Here is a 24458-nt window from a genome sequence, read left to right as displayed (position 1 = left end):
GGGTACAGAGCGGGGTCTGTTCATGCTCACACTGGGTGGGGTGTCACATACACACAGGAAAGCTCGGGGCCCATTATATTCCTCCCTTTCCAGTAACATACGGGCAGCCTGTGCCCCTGTGAGCTCTGGGTGCCACTAACAGCAGTGACAATGGTCGCCCACAGCGAGGAGGAGGGGGGGGGGGGGGGCGACTCCTGAGGGTCTAATCTCATCACTGCTTTACCGGAGGAGTCGGGTTTTCTGATGCTGATATCCAGGGAATAGACATCAGCTCAGTGGGGTCCAGCTCCCCCGTCCGCAGCCTTATCTCCAGTGCTCGGTGCAGCTCTGCTCCATACACCATGTAGTGGCCAGTCTCGGTACTGCAAGCTCAGCTCCTATTAAAGGGACTGTGACCTGAGCTGCAGTACCGAGAATAACCACTAGACTGTGTACAGAGCGGTGCTGACCCAGCTGCCAATGACTGACCAATGGCAGCCACCCTCCATGAATTCAATGACAGGCGTCACTAGTGAAGGCAGGAGGACCCCTTTAACGCCCGGTAACCGTGGCTTGTTTGACGACGTCTCAGTTTCGGGAAATACTTGTGTTCTCAATGAAACAACAATTCTGTAGCATCTTTGCTAATAACTCTGCATTGTGCTGTCACTCTGTTACTCTTCCTGGAAATGTATGAATAGACATCAGCAAATTACCAGCTAGGGGGGGAAGCTAATCCCTGACATCGACCAATCAGAACTGACGATATCACGCGCCTATCGGAGCACTGAACACCCTCCACCACTTATCCATCCGTTTCCAGGAGGAATAACTGAGGGATGGCAGAAGACAGTATTTAGGATCAGATTAACCAGATCAGGCGTTAGTCCAGGGGTCATTATCAGCGATCGCTCCTTTACTGGCCCAATATGTATGGACTGAAGGGGTTTCTCCAGCGCCAGTGAAGACTCATGCATCGCCATGGAAACAAGCAGTCCACCCAGTGTCAAGAATGAGGCGGCAGAAATGCTGTTACCATGGAGACACATAGGTCAGCGGAGGAGCTGGAGAAGGTCACTTTATTAACAGTATTAGAGAGTTGCTTAATTTAGATGCATCGGGAGAAAGAAAGCTGCAAATTCTTATTGACCCTTTAACTGCCACCAATATGGTGGATGCTCAGCACATTCCCATTGCCGTGGCATCATCAGGGGGGCGCCACTCAGTGACCGTCACAGTTTACCAACGTTCTCCAAAACTGTGGGTGCACATGGTGGAGAATGGGTAGAAGCCGCCATCTAAAAATCCGCCACATTCAATCATCTGCTCCTGTCAGATCCAAGGAACGAGGATTATTCTGCCATTAATCTGTAAAATCGATCAGACACAACATAAAACCCCGGCATATCGCTGCCCGGACCCCATCAGCGGTGCGGAGATTCGGACCAAGCATCAGATGCCAAGAGCCAGAAGACTCCGGCAGACGTCACCCCCCCCCCCCCCACCTGCGGTCCGTCCTCATGAGGCGACACGGGAGCTGTAACACCGGGAACCCTCCTCCAAGACTGCGGCTCACACCGGTGCTCTGTGCGGTGGCGTCCTGCTGCCGTGTACGGCAAATTCTGCCATAACCGCGACGCTCTCCGGGCTTCTATCTAATGAGACCGGCAAGAAATCACCTGCTGCAACCCTGGTCCCGGGGGGGGGGGGGGGGGGGGGGCGCTCCCTGTGAGCACTTTTAGCAGGTAGTAACCAGTGCATGGGCAGTCCCCAGACAGACCCACCCCGTGCCGGCACCCCCAACAGGCCCACCCCGTGCCGGCACCCCCAACAGGCCCACCCCGTGCCGGCACCCCCAACAGGCCCACCCCGTGCCGGCACCCCCAACAGGCCCACCCCGTGCCGGCACCCCCAACAGGCCCACCCCGTGCCGGCAACCCCTTGGAAAACCTGTCAAATGCCGACACCCCACCAACAGGCCCGGAGCATGCCGGCAGCCTCCCGAAAAACCTGCAGTAAGCCCCAAAATAGGTCCGGTACAAGCCGGCAGCCCCCTGAAAAACCTGCCAAACGCCAGTACCGCACCAACCGGCCTGGAGCATGCCTGCAGCCCCCCGATAAACCTGCTGTAACCCCCAAAATAGGTCTGGTATGAGCCGGTAGCCCCCAGAAACACCTGCCAAATAACCGGCAGCCCCCCCAACAGGACCGGTATGTGCCAACAGCCCTTCCGAACACCGGCAGCCCCCCCAAGAGATCTGGCACATGCCTGCAGCCCACAGACAGGCCCGGTATGTGCCAACAGCCCCCTTAACCTGTCAAACGTCGGCAGCTCCACCCCGCACAACCAGCCCAATGCGTGCCAGCAGAACCCCCGAAAATCCTGCTGGAAGCCCCACAGTAGGCCCGGTACAAGCCGGCAGTCCCAAGAAAACCCTGATGAACACCGGCAACCCCTTTGACAGGCTTGCTACGTGCCAGCAGCCCCTCCAAACACCGACAGCCACCCAACAGATCTGGCACATGCCTGGAGCCCACAGACAGGACCGGTACGTGCCGCCTGTCCTCTCAAAAAGCTGCCAAACACCGGAAACCATCCAAACAGGCCCGGTACGCTGTCAGTCCCCCGAAAAACCTGTCGGGCTGATAATTGCCGGCAGCCCCCTCAAGAAGCCCGGTACATGCCAACAGCCCCTCTAAACACAAGCAGCACCCCAAAAGACCTAGCACTTGCCTGCAGCCACCACACAGGCCCAGTATGCGCCGGCAGCCCCCTGAAAAACGCCTCCCCCCAATGCATGTCGGCAGACCCCCGAAAAAACTGCCAGAAGCCCCACAATTTTCACGTTACGAGCTGGCAGTCATCCTGACAGGCCTGGTACGTGCCGACAGCCCCCCCCCCTCCCCCCGACAGGCCCGGTACTCGCCAGCAGACCCCCCCCCCCTGACAGGCCCGGTACTCGCCGGCAGACACCCCCCCGACAGGCCCGGTACTCGCCGGCAGACACCCCCCCGACAGGCCCGGTACTCGCCGGCAGACACCCCCCCGACAGGCCCGGTACTCGCCGGCAGACACCCCCCCGACAGGCCTGGTACTCGCCGGCAGACCCCCCCCCCCCCCCCCCCGACAGGCCCGGTACTCGCCGGCAGACACCCCCCCGACAGGCCCGGTACTCGCCGGCAGACACCCCCCCGACAGGCCCGGTACTCGCCGGCAGACACCCCCCCGACAGGCCCGGTACTCGCCGGCAGACACCCCCCCGACAGGCCCGGTACTCGCCGGCAGACACCCCCCCGACAGGCCCGGTACTCGCCGGCAGACACCCCCCCCGACAGGCCCGGTACTCGCCGGCAGACACCCCCCCGACAGGTCCGGTACTCGCCGGCAGACACCCCCCCGACAGGCCCGGTACTCGCCGGCAGACACCCCCCCTGACAGGCACACCCCATACCAGGCACTAGCCGGCAGAGCTGATTGCTGGGAACTCCCCACATCTCAGGTCCGGGTGTATCAGGTGTAGGATGGAGATAATTACACGCTGCACGTCTCCACCCGACCTACAATACACACAGCACACCAGAGAATGGGCACAGCATTCCTCCATAGGCTCGGCAGGCAGGGCATGCTGGGAGTTGTAGTTTCCCGGACGGCAGGAGCCCTCTTGGGGGGACCGCTCCGGCGCCGCCGCTGTCAGCAGCACGAGCGCAGCACGGTGACGTCACTCATTGAACAGCCTGGAAGAAAAACTACGTAAAGTGCGCAAAGTCCATCTGTGAATAGTAAATACCTCACGGGAATGCCGCAGACGCCGCGGTGACAGACCGGCGCCAGCACAACTTACCGGCCTACGAAGTTTTCCAGCACGGAACTCTTGCCGGCGCTCTGCCCTCCCACCACTGCTATCTGCGGCAGGTCGAGGTTACAGGACTGGCCTATGGAACTGAACGCGTCCTGGAGCTTGTTAACGAGGGGAATAAGCTCCTCCATCCCCCGGTTCCCCATGGTTGCTCACGGTCTCCGGCAGCTCTCCGTTACCGCTCGGCTTCCTCTGCCATCCACACACAGCCCAACGGCCGCCACCCGGCAATCCCTATTGGGCGATAATTATGTCACTCAAGAATTCCACCATTCTGATAGGGAGTAGATTCCATACGTCATCACCAAGGAAGGGCGGAGAAGCCAGAAGGCGGTGCCGGGAAGAGAGGGCAGCCTCTCAGGCGCTGATTGCTTAGCAATACCATGGCCGTCAACGACAGAAACTAATCTGATTGGATAATATCAGCTGTCACTCAAAGCACGTGATATACAGAATTAACCCTTTGTTATACACCCGGAAATTAAAAGTGGCTATATCATCAGCTGGTGTAAAGCTATGACTTCAATAGGAGGGGCATGCTGAGACTTGTAGTCCTATACAACAATAAATACATAATGTAAAAGAATATATCTACTATAATACTGCTCCTATGTACAAGAATATAACTACTATAGTACTGCCCCCTATGTACAAGAATATAACTACTATAATACTGCTCCTATGTACAAGAATATGACTACTATAATACTGCCCCTATGTACAAGAATATAACTACTATAATACTGCCCCCTATGTCCAAGAATATAACTACTATAATACTGCCCCCTATGTACAAGAATATAACTACTATAATACTGCCGCTATGTACAAGAATATAACTACTATAATACTGCCCCCTATGTACAAGAATATAACTACTATAGTACTGCTCCTATGTACAAGAATATAACTACTATAGTACTGCCCCCTATGTACAAGAATATAACTACTATAATACTGCTCCTATGTACAAGAATATGACTACTATAATACTGCCCCCTATGTACACGAATATAACTACTATAATACTGCCCCCTATATACAAGAATATAACTACTATAATACTGCCCCCTATGTACAAGAATATAACTACTATAATACTGCACCTATGTACAAGAATATAACTACTATAATACTGCTCCTATGTACAAGAATATAACTACTATAATACTGCCCCTATGTACAAGAATATAACTACTATAATACTGCCCCCTATGTACAAGAATATAACTACTATAATACTGTCCCCTATGTACAGGAATATAACTACTATAATACTGCCTGTGCCCTCTATGTCCAAGAATATAACTACTATAATACTGCCCCCTATGTACAAGAATATAACTACTATAATACTGCCGCTATGTACAAGAATATAACTACTATAATACTGCCCCCTATGTACAAGAATATAACTACTATAGTACTGCTCCTATGTACAAGAATATAACTACTATAGTACTGCCCCTATGTACAAGAATATAACTACTATAATACTGCCCCTATGTACAAGAATATAACTACTATAATACTGCCCTCTATGTACAAGAATATAACTACTATAATACTGCCCCTATGTACAAGAATATAACTACTATAATACTGCCCTCTATGTACAAGAATATAACTACTATAATACTGCCCCCTATGTACAAGAATATAACTACTATAATACTGCCCCTATGTAAAAGAATATAACTACTATAGTACTGCCCCCTATGTACAAGAATATAACTACTATAATACTGCCCCTATGTACAAGAATATAACTACTATAGTACTGCCCCCTATGTACAAGAATATAACTACTATAATACTGCCCCTATGTACAAGAATATAACTACTATAATACTGCCCCCTATGTACAAGAATATAACTACTATAATACTGCCCCCTATGTACAAGAATATAACTACTATAGTACTGCTCCTATGTACAAGAATATAACTACTATAATACTGCCCCCTATGTACAAGAATATAACTACTATAATACTGCCCCCTATGTACAAGAATATAACTACTATAGTACTGCTCCTATGTACAAGAATATAACTACTATAATACTGCCCCTATGTACAAGAATATAACTACTATAATACTGCCCCTATGTACAAGAATATAACTACTATAATACTGCCCCTATGTACAAGAATATAACTACTATAATACTGCCCCCTATGTACAAGAATATAACTACTATAATACTGCCCCCTATGTACAAGAATATAACTACTATAATACTGCCCCTATGTACAAGAATATAACTACTATAATACTGCCCCCTATGTACAAGAATATAACTACTATAATACTGCCCCTATGTACAAGAATATAACTACTATAATACTGCCCCCTATGTACAAGAATATAACTACTATAATACTGCCCCCTATGTACAAGAATATAACTACTATAGTACTGCTCCTATGTACAAGAATATAACTACTATAATACTGCCCCCTATGTACAAGAATATAACTACTATAATACTGCCCCCTATGTACAAGAATATAACTACTATAGTACTGCTCCTATGTACAAGAATATAACTACTATAATACTGCCCCTATGTACAAGAATATAACTACTATAATACTGCCCCTATGTACAAGAATATAACTACTATAATACTGCCCCTATGTACAAGAATATAACTACTATAATACTGCCCCCTATGTACAAGAATATAACTACTATAATACTGCCCCCTATGTACAAGAATATAACTACTATAATACTGCCCCTATGTACAAGAATATAACTACTATAATACTGCCCCCTATGTACAAGAATATAACTACTATAATACTGCCCCTATGTACAAGAATATAACTACTATAATACTGCCCCCTATGTACAAGAATATAACTACTATAATACTGCCCCCTATGTACAAGAATATAACTACTATAATATTGCCTCTATGTACAAGAATATAACTACTATAATACTGCCCCTATGTACAAGAATATAACTACTATAATACTGCCCCCTATGTACAAGAATATAACTACTATAAAACTGCCCCCTATGTACAAGAATATAACTACTATAATACTGCCGCTATGTACAAGAATATAACTACTATAATACTGCCCCTATGTACAAGAATATAACTACTATAATACTGCCCCCTATGTACAAGAATATAACTACTATAATACTGCCCCTATGTACAAGAATATAACTGCTATAATACTGCCCCCTATGTATAAGAATATAACTGCTATAATACTGCCTCCATGTATAGGAGTACATGTTCTTCCTTTGTTGGTCAGTTGGTTCGGGGGTTGCGGGTGGCCGGTGTTTAGGATGTGCGGGTCTCCTGGTGTCAGTCAGGGACACAGTACACAGCACTATACATTATTTAGGCTTTGCGGGTTTTGTGTTACCGCTCCCTAACCTGATACCCCGGGCTCAGTTCTCGCTTTGTGCTATCTCTGGGGTCACATAGACCTCCCCACAGGCTGAGGATCTGTGTTCTCTGTTTGCTTTTTTTCTTCTTATATCTTAAAGAGTTCAGGTCAATTGAGGAAAAATTTACAAAACACACAGACGATCGGCCGGGGTGAGGAGAGGCCATCCTGCATAACCTGCTATCAATAAACATCGCCCTGGGGCCACATTTGGGTGGGAATGACCCAGTTTAGAGCCGGCATGCCATGTAGTCTTAATGCCGTTTTTCTGGCCCTGCTACATATATATATACTGCATAGTATATACACACGCGGTATATGTACTGGAGCACCATAGTGGGGGAAGGGATAATGAGAAAAGTGGTAATATCCGAATAGTTATTATTGAAGGAAGCCTAGTTATGCTTAAAGGGATATTCCAGTTTTAGCAGCACTTCACAGTTTAAGGGGTTGTCCAGTTTAGTGTTAAGTTGACCAATAGGTCACAACTGTTGCCAGCGATGACCAAATGCAAAGGGAGTCCCGGGCCCCCCCTCAGCTTCTCTCAGCCTTAATGAGATACAGACATGAGACTGGTATCTGCACATAAGCAAGAGATGTGCGCTCCGAAGACGACTGCTAGTTTATTATCACATACAGGGTTTATCAACCTAATAGGGGCGTAGCTATGTCGTGTACAAAGGAATAACTTTTGTTTCTCGGTAAAGCATAAATGAGTTTCGATTCTTGGCGTAACTTCCCATTTCTCAGTAAAAACACAACTCTTTTTGTCTTAGACTAGGCGCAGGTCTTATCTCTGTCCTCGGGTCTCAGCGTCTAGAGTTCTTGAATCCGCTCTCAGCGTCATAGCGCAGCTGGGCTTGTTTGTTCATCTTACAAAACATCATGAATGTCCATCTATTCAATTTTAAGTTAACTCTTTCCTCACATTAGCACACTCTATGTGGTAATCCTGAGTCAATAGATGGGGTCTCCTCTATCCGGGATCCTTTGAGGATCAGGTATACTGAGCGTCTCTGGGGGACTAGTCCAGTACTGACACTTTATAAACCGAATAGGCATTGTGCAATGCTTATTTTCTCCAGTGGTGGCGCAGCACGGACAAGTTTCCCCACAGTACAGGCCTTTATTTACAAGTTGTCATAAAGGGATATGGCCTAGTACATGTGCCCCTGCTATGTACTGTGTAATGGCCGTGTCTCACCGTACAGGAACATGGTCTGATCATATCAAAGCTCCTGGGAAGGGGAGAGTATACAGACATTACAGTATGGGATCACAGCTGAGGTAAAACATTTCCCTGCCTGTTTAAAAACAATGATTTACCTCAAAGAAAAAATGTTTTACCTCACAGAAAGGATCAGTTGCAGTTCCATACTGTAATGTTTTTATACTGTTTCACTTGCTTCCCTGCCCATGAGATGTGGTATGTTCTTGTACGGTCAGACACGGGCATTACACAGTACTTAGCAGGGGCACATTTACACCTGGCCCCTTGCCCCAGTGTATAACACCAGCCTCCGGGCTACCCATGTGTCACAAACCACCGGGGGGGTCACTCAGAAATCCCCCGCGCTGGCTACCAGTACGTCACAATCGGGGGGTAACAAGTGGGGGTCACCCCTCCTTTATACCTCCCGACCGACAGACAGAGCACGTGACGCGCTCTCTAGCGCCCCTCTTATAGTCAGGCCAATTATGGAATTGCCCGACAATAAGCAAGGAGGCCGCTATACTACTTATGCCGATTATTGAAGGGTCCCCGGTGAGAGTAGGGTATATATTCCCCCGACCTCCGCGGGCGGAATATATAAAATCTCCCCGAATCTCACTGGCCTCCCCACAATAATCCTTGGCACAATTCGCTGCCACCAACCGATTTACGGTAACTATTAGCCGAACACACAGACGTGGGATTCAAGATCGAGATAACAGAACAGCCCAAGATTAATTATATAATTTAATCAGCCTAAAGCACACTAGAACTACAATATATACAATAGGGAATCTACAGAATATACATATGTCAGAGTACAGTTACAATCAAAGCATGGGTTACAAACAGGTATACAATTACATCAGTTACCTTGTGCGTCTGGCCACAGGGGGGCGCTGTAGGCCAGGTTTCTAGGATCCTTCCCACAGATGTTTCCTACACGTGCCCCCAGCGAAAAGAACCCTGGAAAATGGCCGAAGTAGGGTTATCAACCTGGGCAGATCCAGGTCCCCTCCTACCTTGGTGACCTCACAGGGAGCACTGCTCCACCCCTGGCTTGAGTTATGGACAATATCCCAACATGGAATATGGGCCATAACTTTGCCTGGGAGCGTCGTAGGCGGACGCCAATGCTCTCATTGTGACAGCTATGAATTTAGCTACAGAACGAGAGGTTTCATGACCTGTCTGCCAGTTCCCCATTGGCTGATATCACGCCTGGGGCATTTCCCAATGTCCTGCTCCCATAAAAAGGGTGTGCCGGCATCGTCCGCATGCGGAGACACCATTTTTATGGTTGCCATATTTATCGGAAATATGGCTTGCGAGATATGAACCATTTTTTACTGGAGTCGTTCTGTCTAGCTAGTTCCATAGCCTTGCTAACTAGCTAGCAGCTCCTACTACAGGGTCATGGCAGGGAGTCATCCTGTGTCCATTGTTCCCACACCACCTAATTTCCATATCACAGGACATGGCCATGGAGGTGTAAGTGGAACACTGAGAACAAGAAGGGAGGGGGCACTGCCAGGGAGTGATGAGGGATTATGACTGGAGTCATAATTCATCTTCATATCCCGGGATTTGCCTCACACCATGTATAACAATCCTCCCTCCGTCCCCAGCGTATAACACCGGCTTCCTGCCCCCTGTGTATGACAGTTGTCTCTTCGTCCCTAGTGTACGACATCCGCCCCCACTTCCCCTGTGTATAACATTTGGCTTTTTGCCCCTCGGGGTATAACAAGCGGCCCCTCGATGTATAACCTCCGACCCCATCACTCCTGATGTACGGTATATCATCCGGCCCCCCGCCAATACTACCCTGTGACAGAGAGGCCGGTGCAGAGCTCCATGATACCAGTGCGTCCTGTCATATGAGCAACCGGGGTAATAAGTCCGTTCCTGACATTTCTTCCTCCTGAATCTTCCCCCATCACCTGTGAGTGATAATATTGAGAGAACCGCAGCAACTCAGCCACAAAGTGGAGACCACGTAACGGCGTTACAGAGTGGGGGGGGCCGAGTGCTGAGGAGCAGAGGGCAGAAAAGTCCAGACCTCCTCTGGTAACATCAGCACAAACACTGCGCCTGCCAGGAGATTCATGGCCGAGCCACTGCAGAAGCCGTACATCACCAAGCACAATGCCGAGCCATACATCACCAAGCACAATGCCGAGCTGTACATCACCAAGCACAATGCCGAGCCGTACATCACCAAGCACAATGCCGAGCCGTACATCACCAAGCACAATGACGAGCTGTACATCACCAAGCACAATGCCGAGCCATACATCACCAAGCACAATGCTGAGCCGTACATCACCAAGCACAATGCCGAGCCATACATCACCAAGCACAATGCTGAGCCGTACATCACCAAGCACAATGCCGAGCCATACATCACCAAGCACAATGCTGAGCCGTACATCACCAAGCACAATGCAGAGCCGTACATCACCAAGCACAATGCCGAGCCATACATCACCAAGCACAATGCCAAGCCGTACACCACCAAGCACAATGCTGAGCCGTACATCACCAAGCACAATGCCGAGCCGTACATCACCAAGCACAATGCCGAGCCGTACATCACCGAGCACAATGCCAAGCCATACATCACCAAGCACAATGACGAGCTGTACATCACCAAGCACAATGCCGAGCCATACATCACCAAGCACAATGCTGAGCCGTACATCACCAAGCACAATGCCGAGCCATACATCACCAAGCACAATGCTGAGCCGTACACCACCAAGCACAATGCAGAGCCGTACATCACCAAGCACAATGCAGAGCCGTACATCACCAAGCACAATGCCGAGCCATACATCACCAAGCACAATGCCAAGCCGTACACCACCAAGCACAATGCTGAGCCGTACATCACCAAGCACAATGCCGAGCCGTACATCACCAAGCACAATGCCGAGCCGTACATCACCAAGCACAATGCTGAGCCGTACATCACCAAGCACAATGCAGAGCCGTACATCACCAAGCACAATGCCGAGCCATACATCACCAAGCACAATGCCAAGCCGTACACCACCAAGCACAATGCTGAGCCGTACATCACCAAGCACAATGCCGAGCCGTACATCACCAAGCACAATGCCGAGCCGTACATCACCAAGCACAATGCCAAGACTTATATCACCAAGCACAATGCCGAGCCGTACATCACCAAGCACAATGCCGAGCCGTACATCACCAAGCACAATGCCGAGCCGTACATCACCAAGCACAATGCCGAGCCGTACATCACCAAGCACAATGCCGAGCCGTACATCACCAAGTACAATGCCGAGCCGTACATCACCAAGTACAATGCTGAGCCGCACATCACCAAGAACAATGCAAGGCTGTACATCACCAAGCACAATGCAGAGCCGTACATCACCAAGCACAATGCCAAGACTTACATCACCAAGCACAATGCAGAGCCATACATCACCAATCACAATGCAGAGCCGTACATCACCAAGCAATATGCCGAGCCGTACATCACCAAGCACAATGCAGAGCCATACATCACCAAGCACAATGCCAAGACGTACATCACCAAGCACAATGCCAAGTCGTACATCACCAAGCACAATGCAGAATATGGGACGGATTGGGGTAATGCCACCACCACTGGATTCTGGAGGAGACGTGTTCTGTGCTGTGATGGATCACACTTCTTCATCTACGTCTGTTGGATGGGTTTGGTGAATGGAGGAGAATGTTACTCCCTTACTGCATTGTGCCCCCTGTACTTAAGGTGGAGGGGGACAATGCTCTGGGGTGTTATCAGGGGTCATCCTTGGCCTCTTAGTCCCAGGGAAGAGAAATCTTAATCTTCCAGCACAAGACATTGTGGACAATAGTAGCTTCCAGCTTTGTGGGCACAATTTGGGAAAGGCCTTTTCTGTTCTCCATGACGGTGCCAAGAGCACAAAGTCCATAAAGACATGGTTGTAGGGTGTTTGGTGTGAAAAACATAAGCGGCCGGACAGAGCCCGAACCTCAGAGGTAGAACGTAGATTGTGAGCCCGGCCACTCCCCAACATCAGTGTCTCCTCACACATGCTCACAAATTCACACAGATGCTTCCAAAATCTTGTGGAAATCCTTCCCAGAAGAGTGGATGACAGGTAGTTGTAAATAACGAGTTGTAGAAGGAAGGGATTAATGGCCGTCATCATAATTTCCACCCTGGGGTTGTGCTGTGATATATCAGTTGAGCGTGGTGCTTTCACTCATCTTCATGCTCGGAGCAGCGTGGACGTTGTGGTATTTACCCCGGCATTAGTGCTGTTTAGCCATCAGCTCACCCCAATCCACCCAGAACAGTGGGACAACGCTCCCCGCACGCAGGAGTGTGAGCAGTCACTGGGGTTTTTCCTTCCTTCTCTCATATGAATTGTGTTTTAGTGAAGAGTGTGACATCTCCCCTCACTCCTCTCCACACAAATATTGATCCTCGACGGTCGCTGTTCCATTGTGTGGTTGTTGTGCACACAGTCCGAAAACGTGACACTTGAGTAGGAAAGTGCAAGGAGAGAAAGATGAATGGACCCATGAGAAAAAAAATCCCTGTAAACCGAGGGAGGGACGGTTCTAAGTGACAGCTCATATCCAGGAATGGTGGGAGCAGAAAATGGGTCAGTCATGGAAAGTTGTAGAGCTCAAGAACTTAAACCTTAGACACTCCATATCTAAGACTGATTGTGAGTCACTGACCGATGTCCACAAAAGTGGAGTGATGCCCAAAACCTTGGCCACCAGTTAGGAGCCAGAGTTTTCCATGTATGGCTCGGCTTCTTTGGATGCAGGTGAAGGGTTCTCTGGAGACATGGTTGACCCATGAGCAACTCTTTGTCACCGGAGTGACTGAAAAAGAGCCCCTAGGCTGACCCTAAGGGGTACTTTGCACGCTGCAACATCGCAAGCCGATGCTGTGATGCCGAGCGCGATAGTCCCCGCCCCCGTTGCAGCTGCGATATCATTGTGATAGCTGCCGTAGCGAATATTATCGCTACGGCTGCTTCACATGCACTCACCTGACGTGCGACGTCGCTCTGGCCGGCGACCCGCCTCCTTATTAAGGGGGCGGGTCGTGCGGCGTCACTGCGACGTCACACGGCAGGCGGCCAATAGGAGCGGAGGGGCGGAGATGAGCGGGATGTAAACATCCCGCCCACCTCCTTCCTTCCGCATAGCCGACGGGAGCAGCGGTGACGCAGGTAGGAGATGTTCCTCGCTCCTGCGGCTTCACACACAGCGATGTGTGCTGCCGCAGGAACGAGGAACAACATCGGACCGGCGTGTCAGCGTAGTTATGGAATTTGCCGTCACTACACCGATGATACGATTATGACGCCTTTGCGCTCGTTAATCGTATCATCTAGGATTTACACACTACGATGTCGAGAGCGACGCAGGAAGTGCGTCACTTTCGACATGACCCCCACCGACATCGCACCTGCGATGTCGTAGTGTGCAAAGCCCGCCTTAGACTAAGTATACCCTAGGCTTTCCCTCTACCCAGAGGTACGCCTAAAGGTAGTTGGACTGACCCCCATATGAATGAAGCACTGGTTACATATCCATTCAGCATATTGGCATGTGGCTATTGTGGCCGTGTGCCTGTAGGACCACTGCTTGGCTAGAAACATGGTGTGACGTGGTTCTCATTTTGCTTCTCAATTGCATTGAGGTAGGCACGGCAGGAACTTTGTATAAAACATCCAGGTTGACTTATTAACCCTCCATGCCTCAATACAGAAAATAAACGGTCTTTCAATGCAGGAAAAACAGAATTCATATTTCAAACACCAGCACTTCAGTGACAGTCCAGTATGTCCCTACACAGAGACTTCTCACAGGAGGCCTCCTTACCTCCTCCTTACCTCCACACACTGCCCATGTGTCAAACAAACAGAGACCATTTAAAAACACGAGTCACACCCATGGAGGGGGTATGTGGATAGTCAGACCCACCTGCCTCTCCAGCTATCCATAAACCTATCCATGGAACGTCCTAATAAAACTCGAGGCACTACAGGTACCAGAGCAGACATCCGGGTTTACATCACACCGGCAATACATACCCGCCACCATGTTACATACCTCCCCCTTTGCCTAAAGCCGTGGGGCTTGGCACCTTTCCTTACCAGACCTGAGACTCTTCTCTGGTGATTTTGAGCTTCCATTATTAGGTCAGCACCTTTGTCAGACCTCCCCTACCATGACCGTCTCCTATGGTTAGTTACAGTCGAATCTACTGTCTGGTCATCAAGTATACTATTGGGGCTACTGTTTAGGCCTTTCCGCATCACTTTCACAGAAGACTTGCCAATTCTAGATCCTCCCACATCCTCTCTTTGCAGATCTACCATGGCCTTGTCTTCCATGGCATCTTCGGCTCTCTACCTGTCAGCAAATTTCTCTCTTTCTCAGCAGCCAGAGACCAGTCACTCAATTCACCCTTTCCTTTGGACTTAATTTCATGGCTCAGCCTTTGTACCATCTCCCAAAGTGTAATTGGGTCCTCTATGACCTTGGCTCCTTTTACTGTAGGACCTGCTTCCCATGAGTGACAGACGAGGAAATACATTCCTTAGATTCATCACACCTCTGGGCCCCTGTCCGAAAGCAGTTGCCGCCTCATACCAACTTGACGAAATTGTTCCTTAATCTTCCATCCTTCAAGGTTTAACGGCTTCACCTCTTCTAGGTATACAATATGATATTCTAGAAGAACCCCTTCATTTCCAACACTTTCCTTCGTTCCTGCAATGACAAATGGGACCATACCATCTTCACGGAGTATCTTGGCTTCATTACGACCATCTAATCTCACTCTGACCACTCCAGATTTATCCACAATTTCCTGGTTGACCTCTCCATTTCTTCCAAGAACTTCCTTCACAAGATTTCAGGGCACCTGTATGAAATCTTCCACGATCTCCCACAAATTCTGAGCTCTCTTCATTGCCTCCATAAGTTCAAAATGTTCCCTTATCATCTTCGAATTTGATTTCCGTGATACCTGGGATTTTTCTGCCTCGCTGAATGTTACTTCCGAGTATACGTATGGCGAGTCCTATTATATATCTTCTCACTACCATCACTTACTGCAACGCTGCGGTCAACTGCTTTGTACGCTTTAAGTGTCTGGCGGCTTTTTCTTTCCTTAACATGATCATCCACTTTATATGAACGCATCACTTAGTATAGCCACCCGCTTCTCTATGGCTTCACTTGAAGACAATACCAAGAATTGATTAGCCCCTGGGGCAAAATACACTTTACGTGCTCTAATGGCTTTCTTAAATTTTTCATGTATCGTCCCACTGGTACAGTCTTCTAACAAAGTTTTTTCGGCCACATCAACCATGCACTGAAAGACCAGATGGATTTCTTTACCTTCACAGCCATCGAACAGTTCCTTGGGTCTATCAAACTCATCTTCCTCTTCTTATCTTACCAAATGCTCCACCTCTTGAGTTGAATTATCCTCGGGTTTAGCCGCAGCTTCAGAGTCAATGGGTTTCTTCTGAGTTGAGTCAATCTCTATTTCTTCATTCTTCGCCTTATCAGCAGGTTCAGTCACGCTCTCAGCTTCTGATGAGTCCTCTGGTCCAGACTTCATTTCCTCAGTGGCTTTCTCCACTTCCGCAACTTCAGCTGTCTCTTGGGTCTCCACCACAGTACCTTGAACTTTCTCTTCGGGCTCTGCAGTGTCACCTTCAGCTTTCTATTGGGTCTGTGCAACATTGCCTTCTGGATTCTCTTGAGTCTATGCAGCATCATTTTCAATTTCCTCTGGAACTTCAGAGATTTTCTCGCACTCCTCAGCCCTAGGTTCTTTGGAGTCTTTACAATTTTTCTTTTCATATTTCCCTTCTTTTTCTGCCAGGCTGTCACATTCCTCAATGTGGAACTCTTTTCCTTCCAGAGTTTTGGCGCTGTTTCCACTTTCAGCCACCTCAGACGTAGGTGTATCACCGGTCTGCTGTTTTTGGTCATCGTGGATTTTTCCCGAATTTCATCTCCTACAGCTCTCTCCAGGATTTAATCTCCTACAGTGCTCTCCAAAATGTCATCTCCTATAGTTCTCCAGGATTTAATCTCCTACAGTGCTCTCCAAAATGTCATCTCCTATAGTTCTCCAGGATTTCATCTCCTACAGCGCGCTCCAGAATTTAATCTCCTACAGCGCTCTCCAGGATTTTTTCTCATATTGCACTCTCTAGGATTTCCTCTGCTGTACCGCTTTCCAGATTTCCTCTCCTACAATGCTCTCCAGGATTTCTTCTCATATAGCGCACTCCAGGATTTCATCTCCTATACTGCTTGCCAGGATTTCATCTCCTACAGAGCTCATGAAGATGTATTCTCCTACAGCGCTCTCCAGGATTTCATCTCCTACAGCGCTCTCCAATTATTTCATCTCCTACAACACTCTCCAGGATTTCCTCTCCTATAGAGCTCTTCAGGATTTCTTCTCCTATAGCACTCTCCAGGATTTCATCTCCTACAACGCTCTCCAGGATTTCCTTTCCTACAATGCTCTCCAGGATTTCTTCTCCTGTAGCGCTCTCCAGGATTTTATCTCCTACAGTACTCTATAGGATTTCATTTTCTACAGCGCTTTCCAGTATTCCATCTCCTACAGCACTCTCCAGAATTCCATCTCCTACAACGCTCTCCTGGATTTCTTCTCTTCCAGCGCTCTTCAGGATTGCATCTCCTACAACGCTCTCCTGGATTTCATCTCCTACAACGCTCTCCTGGATTCCATCTCCTACAGCACGCTCCAGGATTTCCTATTCTATATTGCTCTCCAGGATTTAATCTCCTACAGCACTCTCCAAGAGTTCATCTCCTACAGCGCTCTCAAGGATTTCCTCTTCTATGTTGCTCCCCAGGATTTCATCTTCTACAGCACTCTCCAGGATTTCTTCTCTTATTGCGATCTCCAGGATTTCTTCTACAGTGTTCTCCAGGATTTCCTCTTCTATGTCGCTCTCCAGGATTTCATCTCCTAAAGCGCTCTCCTGGATTTCTTCTCTTACAGCGCTCTTCAGGATTGCATCTCCTACAACGCTCTCCTGGATTTCATCTCCAACAGCGCTCTCCAGAATTCCATCTTCTACAACGCTCTCCTGGATTTCTTCTCTTACAATGCTCTCCAGGATTCCATCTCCTACAGCGCTCTCCTGGATTCCATCTCCTACAGTGCTCTCCAGGATTCCATCTCCTACAGCGCTCTCCTGGATTCCATCTCCTACAGTGCTCTCCAGGATTTCCTATTCTATATTGCTCTCCAGGATTTAATCTCCTACAGCACTCTCCAAGAGTTCATCTCCTACAGCGCTCTCAAGGATTTCCTCTTCTATGTTGCTCCCCAGGATTTCATCTTCTACAGCACTCTCCAGGATTTCTTCTCTTATTGCGATCTCCAGGATTTCTTCTACAGTGTTCTCCAGGATTTCCTCTTCTATGTCGCTCTCCAGGATTTCATCTCCTAAAGCGCTCTCCTGGATTTCTTCTCTTACAGCGCTCTTCAGGATTGCATCTCCTACAACGCTCTCCTGGATTTCATCTCCAACAGCGCTCTCCAGGATTCCATCTTCTACAACGCTCTCCTGGATTTCTTCTCTTACAATGCTCTCCAGGATTCCGTCTCCTACAGCGCTCTCCTGGATTCCATCTCCTACAGTGCTCTCCAGGATTCCATCTCCTACAGCACGCTCCAGGATTTCCTATTCTATGTTGCTCTCCAGGGTTTAATCTCCTACAGCACTCTCCAAGATTTCATCTCCTACAGCGCTGTCAAGGATTTCCTCTTCTATGTTGCGCCCCAGGATTTCATCTTCTACAGCACTCTCCAGGATTTCTTCTCTTATTGCGATCTCCAGGATTTCTTCTCTTATAGCACTCTCCAGGATTTCTTCTCTTATAGTGCTCTCCAGGATTTCTTCTCTTTTAGCACTCTCCAGGATTTCTTCTCTTATTGCGATCTCCGGGATTTCTTCTACAGTGTTCTCCAGGATTTCCTCTTCTATGTCGCTCTCCAAGATTTCATCTCCTAAAGCGCTCTCCAGGATTTCTTTTCCTCTCCAGGATTTCATATCCTATAATGCTTTCAAGAATTTCCTCTCCTATTGAGCTCTTGCCCAATGGGTTATCAGATTTAAATAATATTAATACATTTTATTTATGTAATGCCAACACTCTTGCACCCCTCCAATCTATCCTAAACTCTGCGGCCCGCTTAATCCACCTCTCCCCTCGCTATTCCCCAACCTTGCCACTCTGCCAATCCCTTCACTGGCTTCCCATCACCCAACGACTCCAGTTCAAAACATTAACCATGACATACAAAGCCATCCACAACCTGTCTCCTCCTTACATCTCTGACCTAGTCTCCTATACCTACCTACACGCAACCTCAGATCCTCACAAGATCTTCTTCTCTACTCCTCTCTTATCTCCTCTTCCCCCAATCGCGTACAAGATTTCTCCCGTGCCTCCCCCATACTCTGAAACGCTCTACCTCAGCATATCAGACTCTCCCCGACGGTGGACAGCATCAAGAGGAACCTCAAGACCCACCTCTTCCAACAAGCCTACAACCTACAATAGCCCTCAGTCCAGTACACCACTGCGCAACCAGCTCTGTCCTCACCTATTGTACCATCACCCATTCCCTGTAGACTGTGAGCCCTCGCGGGCAGGGTCCTCTCTCCTCCTATACCAGTCTGTTTTGTACTGTTAATGATTGTTGTACGTATACCCTCTTTCACTTGTAAAGCGCCATGGAATAAATGGCGCTATAATAATAATAAATAATAATAATAACATATTCCCCAGCACTTTCCAGTTAAGTTTTATGCTTAAAATGGTAGAGGACACTAACACTGCTTCCTCAGTTGGCTCCTTTTCCGCAACTTCACTTTGCTGAATTTCTTCTTCACAATACGTCTTCTTCAATTCCAACTTTCCTTGCTGCACATTGTTGTCTGCCCTAAACCAGCCATTGTGACTGGCAACGTGCCTTTATCCTCCTTCCTTGCTCACTCTGAGTCTTGAAGAGGATCCACATTTTGAACTGAAGTACATGGCACTGTCTAACGCTTGATCATATATTCAGAGGGTGCAGCTTGTTACACCTCTCTGCGCCTGTTGCGTCTCTGGCAACAAGAGGAGGATTTACCATCTTTGATTTGCTCTTCTATACTGCATATTCTTTTCAATTTATTAGATTACAGTCTACAATGGAGTCATTGTCACTTCCCCTGGTACCCTGGAACAACAAGTCCCCAATAAACCAGGTGTCAGCCCCCTCTTCTAGAGCTATCCTTTTTCAACAGTCATACAACCATTTACCTTTTTCCCAGTCCTATCGCTAACTTGTGTAGACCCACCATTCTCTTCGGTCACTCCTAACTAAGGACTGACATCCTTAGGAGGTGCTATCTCCTCCTTATTACACACCAACATACCAAAAGAAGCCCCATTCAGCCTCCCACTGTGAAAGGGTCTCTTTTGGGCCGTTCTGGCTCTTATCTGGGCACCTGGACACTTTCTCCTGCTCCCACAAGTCCCAAAATAATTCAAAGTCTCGGCCTATTATGATGAGATACAATAAATTCAGTAGAACACCAAGATCCTGGGACACCATACTCTGGGCCGTGTCATTAACCACTCTTTGGTGTCCCCATGAATAGAGCCGACTCCGATCTTCCTTCCGGGTCGGTTATGGCCCTCACCAGGACCACTAGGCTCCTTGAGTCTAAAACTCCAGAGCTTTGGGTGGCCATACGTCACCAGATGCTTGAAAATACAAAGGAACAATTTTGGAGAGATGATAAGGTACATCTTAATGACATTGGCATTGATATATGGATGTTGGGAATACAAGAAGGAGTAGAACGAGCCATTAAGTTGTGGAGGAACTCACTCTTGTAAGGTGTCACAAGAGCGAGTCTTGGCGGGATGTGGTTGTTTAAACCCCCTCTTTGTTGGTTGGAGAATTATGTTTTTAATGGGGTCCCTGGGCCAGAGCTCAGCGGACAGTGGAATATGGGTCCCTGAGGAGGAGCTCAGTGGACAGTGGAATAGATGGGTCCCTGGGGAGGAGCTCAGCGGACACAAGGAAAATGATCAAGGGGTATACCCAGATTCCCCCTTGAGCTAGGTGTACACGGCGGAGGGGGATATGGGGCTGGGATTTATAACAACCACATCTCTGGGCCGATAATCTTGTTTTTCTTGTTGATGTTTTTTCTTATAAAAAATAAAGGGCTGCTGTGGCCAAAATTTTAATCCATGTCACGCAGTGTGTGGTGTCTTATTTATTAGGTTACCAGGAGCGCAATTCACTAGTCCATCAGTCAAGTAGAGTGAAGGCAGATAGCCGTAACGTACATGACTGAGGCAGTGATAGATCCAGGAAAGGGTTAAGGAGTAAGGGATGGGGTTTTTACCTAAGGAATGTGGTGGGGGGTCAGCGAGCAGGAGGAGAGATGGGGGGCAGGGGCCATATAAGAAATAGGTCCCATGTTAAGGTGTCATTCCTTTGTCCTGGACTCAAAGACTGAACCAGCAGTTGTCCCACCCACCCTCCCTATAATAAAGGGAAATGTATCAATATCAGGACATTGCAACACTGTCAATATTCTATTCGGCTTGGGACAGCTCATAGAGTCCCACGGCTTCCAGTACCATCTCTATGCCGATGACACACAGATCTACCTCTCTGGACCTGACATTACCTCTCTACTAACCAAAATACCACAATGTTTGTCTGCTATTTCATCCTTCTTCTCTGCACGATTCCTAAAACTTAACATGGACAAAACAGAGTTTATTGTCTTTCCTCCTCCTCACTCATCTCCTCCAACAAGCCTTTCCATCAAACTTGATGGTTGCTCACTCTCCCCAGTCTCACAAGCTCGTTGCCTTGGAGTGACCCTCGACTCTGCTCTATCCTTCAAGCCACACATCCAAGCCCTCTTAACCTCATCCAGACTACAACTCAAAAATATCTCCCGGATCCGTGCTTTTCTTAACCAAGAATCTGCAAAAACATTAGTGCATTCCCTCATCATCTCCCGCCTCGACTACTGCAACCTCCTGCTCTCTGGCCTCCCTTCCAACACTCTTGCACCCCTCCAATCTATCCTAAACTCTGTGGCCCGCTTAATCCACCTCTCCCCTCGCTACTCCCCAGCCTCGCCACTCTGCCAATCCCTTCACTGGCTTCCCATCGCCCAACGACTCCAGTTCAAAACATTAACCATGACATACAAAGCCATGCACAACCTGTCTCCTGCCTACATCTGTGACCTAGTCTCCCAGTACCTACCTGCACGCAACCTTAGATCCTCACAAGATCTCCTTCTCTGCTCCTCTCTTATCTCCTCTTCCCACAATCGTGTACAAGATTTCTCCCGTGCATCCCCCATACTCTGGAACGCTCTACCTCAGCACATCAGACTCTCCACTACCGTGGAAAGCTTTAAGAGGAACCTCAAGACCCACCTCTTCCAACAAGCCTACAACCTACAATAGCCCTCAGCCCAGTAGACCACTGCGCAACCAGCTCTGTCCTCACCTATTGTACCATCACCCATTCCCTGTAGACTGTGAGCCCTCGCGGGCAGGGTCCTCTCTCCTCCTATACCAGTCTGTCTTGTACTGTTAATGATTGTTGTACGTATACCCTCTTTCACTTGTAAAGCGCCATGGAATAAATGGCGCTATAATAATAAATAATAATAATAATAGTATACATATGTCGGTATGTATGCGTGTGTGTGCCTGTCTGCGTGCATTTGTTTTTGTCTACCTGCATGTGCATTTGTCTGCACACTCGATACAAATGTATGTAGGGCTGACCTGACATTACAATTCATGTATCATGTACTGATGGTGGCTCTGGTGCTTAATTCATGCATGATTGGTGCTGCAGTTCTGTTCCCATATTGGTGTACAAAGCTCATTTGTGTTTTTATATCTCTGTAGTGATTTTGTTTTTGTTCCCGTATCTATGTAGTAAATTCAGTTCTGCTCCTTATCTATCTGTAATGGTACCATATTTATGCAGTAAGCTCTGTTCTGTTCCTGTATCTATGAAGTAGGCTTGGTTCTGTTACTGTCACAGGTGTGTCATGGGTAACAGACAGTCCTGTGGTGTCCAGCAATAGAAGGTTATGTTTGGCTGCTCAATATGCTCCCTGAATTTCTATTATTCCTGCTGTTAGTATTCAGTGTACTAGGTATCTCCTCTGTTGGGTTTTCATTCCCTTCCCTCTAGGACCCTGCGGAGCTCCTCTTCCCTTCAGCTACTAATCATCTGTATTTCCCCTTGTGTTTATATACTCTCATTTTCCCTGGACATGTACTGGTGATATTCAGTTCCTTCCCAAGTTTGGATGCAAGCGGGCGACTTGCACTCATCAGTAAGATCATTGCTGCTCTTTACTGAACTCTTTACTAAGTAATCTAGAGATTTGTTTGTTGTTTTCCTTGTTTGTTATCCCTGTGTGTCCTTTTGTGCCTAGTGGGGTTGACGAAGAGTTCATCCCATCCACTCCCTAACTAGGGCCCAGATCAGGGTCAGCCTAGTGTCACGGGGTATGAAATGATAGAATAGGGGCCACTAGGCTGGACCTCAGACTTGAGACCCTGCACTGTCTCTTATCTCAGAGGTAGGCTTTAGGGTAGCCAGGTCTGAGCCCCCAGAGTGATTCTGACTCCTGACCGAGCCCTGATCTTACTCCCCCTCTTCCCCACCCTTGGGGTAGGCTGGAAACACAATAACAAAACCCCACAGAAACGACATGGACAAGGAAGAACAAAAACTCATACACACTGCACTCAAACACAAAGTAGAGACTATACATGTACAGGGGAATAAAGAAAAAGGAAGTAAACGCATGACAGGGAAACTTCCATACCACCCAAAATAGCAACTACAAATCTCGATGAACTGGATCACCACAAAGAGTAGAATCTCTGGAGCTTATGCTGAACCTATTATCGGCACTGAGAAGGTAGGTCCAGACTCTTATATACGAAGGAGATGGCTGTGATTGGTAATTAGCAATCTGAGCTCCTAGCAGAGTTCTCCAGGTCAGCAGGAATTAACTCCTGCATTACTGAGGAACAGAGCACATCAAACAGCCAACGCCCAGCTCTGGCTGAACCACTAGGAGACATTAGGTTGTCGCCGTGACAACTAATGAGTCTGGACCTGAACATCTCATGACACCTAGGGTCAGGTATCCGGCTTGGCAGATAGGTGTGGAAACTATGTAGAGCTATGAGGGAACCCACGGCCCAGCAGTAGGCTTGGTCAGGGGTCACCATCTCCCCCTTCCTTAGACATAGGGTTTCCCTTCCCTTTTGTTGTTCGCTTGGTACTTCCGAATAGAGTGATAAATGACTATTGATAGGAGTGCTGGTCTGTAGTAAGCGCATTTCTGTTACCATATTGATGTAGTAAGCTTGATTCTGGTCCCGTATTTATGTAGTAGGCTTGATTCTGTTCCTGTATTTATGTAGTAGGCTTAAGGCTGCTTTACACCAGGCAATCTATCGTGCGATAGATCGTCGGGGTCACGGTTTTTGTGACGCACATCCGGCATCGCTGGCGATGCCGGCCTGTGTGACACCTCCTAGCGACGCAGTATCGCTCACAAATCGTGAGTCGGGTACTGCTCGTTAGGTTCCATAATATCGAGGTTCCATAATATCGTTTACTTTAGTTGACCATCGTTTCCGTGGTAGCACACGTCGCTCCGTGTGACACCACGGGAACGATGAGCAGCTCACCTGCCTCCCGCGGCCGCCGCCGTCTCTATGCGGAAGGAAGGAGGTGGGCGGGATGTTTACGTCCCGCTCATCTCCGCCCCTCCGCTTCTATTGGCCGGCGCCCGTGTGACGTCGCTGTGACGCCGAACGTCCCTCCCACTCCAGGAAG

General features: G+C 48.2%; 1 protein-coding gene across 1 annotated transcript in view; it reads right to left on the bottom strand.

Annotated features, from left to right (window-relative positions):
• The window catches only part of DNM2 (dynamin 2), a 103837-nt gene extending 87722 nt beyond the window's left edge, over positions 1-16115 (bottom strand). The window contains exons 1-3 of the mRNA XM_075343896.1: positions 15951-16115; positions 15776-15863; positions 15134-15253 (exon numbers count right to left, since the gene is read on the bottom strand). Coding sequence (XP_075200011.1) covers positions 15134-15253; positions 15776-15863; positions 15951-16115 — 373 coding nt within the window. The remainder of the gene's footprint in view (positions 1-15133; positions 15254-15775; positions 15864-15950) is intronic.
• Positions 16116-24458: the final 8343 nt, after the last annotated feature.

This window comes from Anomaloglossus baeobatrachus, chromosome 4 (assembly GCF_048569485.1).
Source record: "Anomaloglossus baeobatrachus isolate aAnoBae1 chromosome 4, aAnoBae1.hap1, whole genome shotgun sequence".
Lineage (NCBI taxonomy): Eukaryota > Metazoa > Chordata > Amphibia > Anura > Aromobatidae > Anomaloglossus > Anomaloglossus baeobatrachus.
This window is presented reverse-complemented; position numbering and strand designations above follow the sequence as displayed.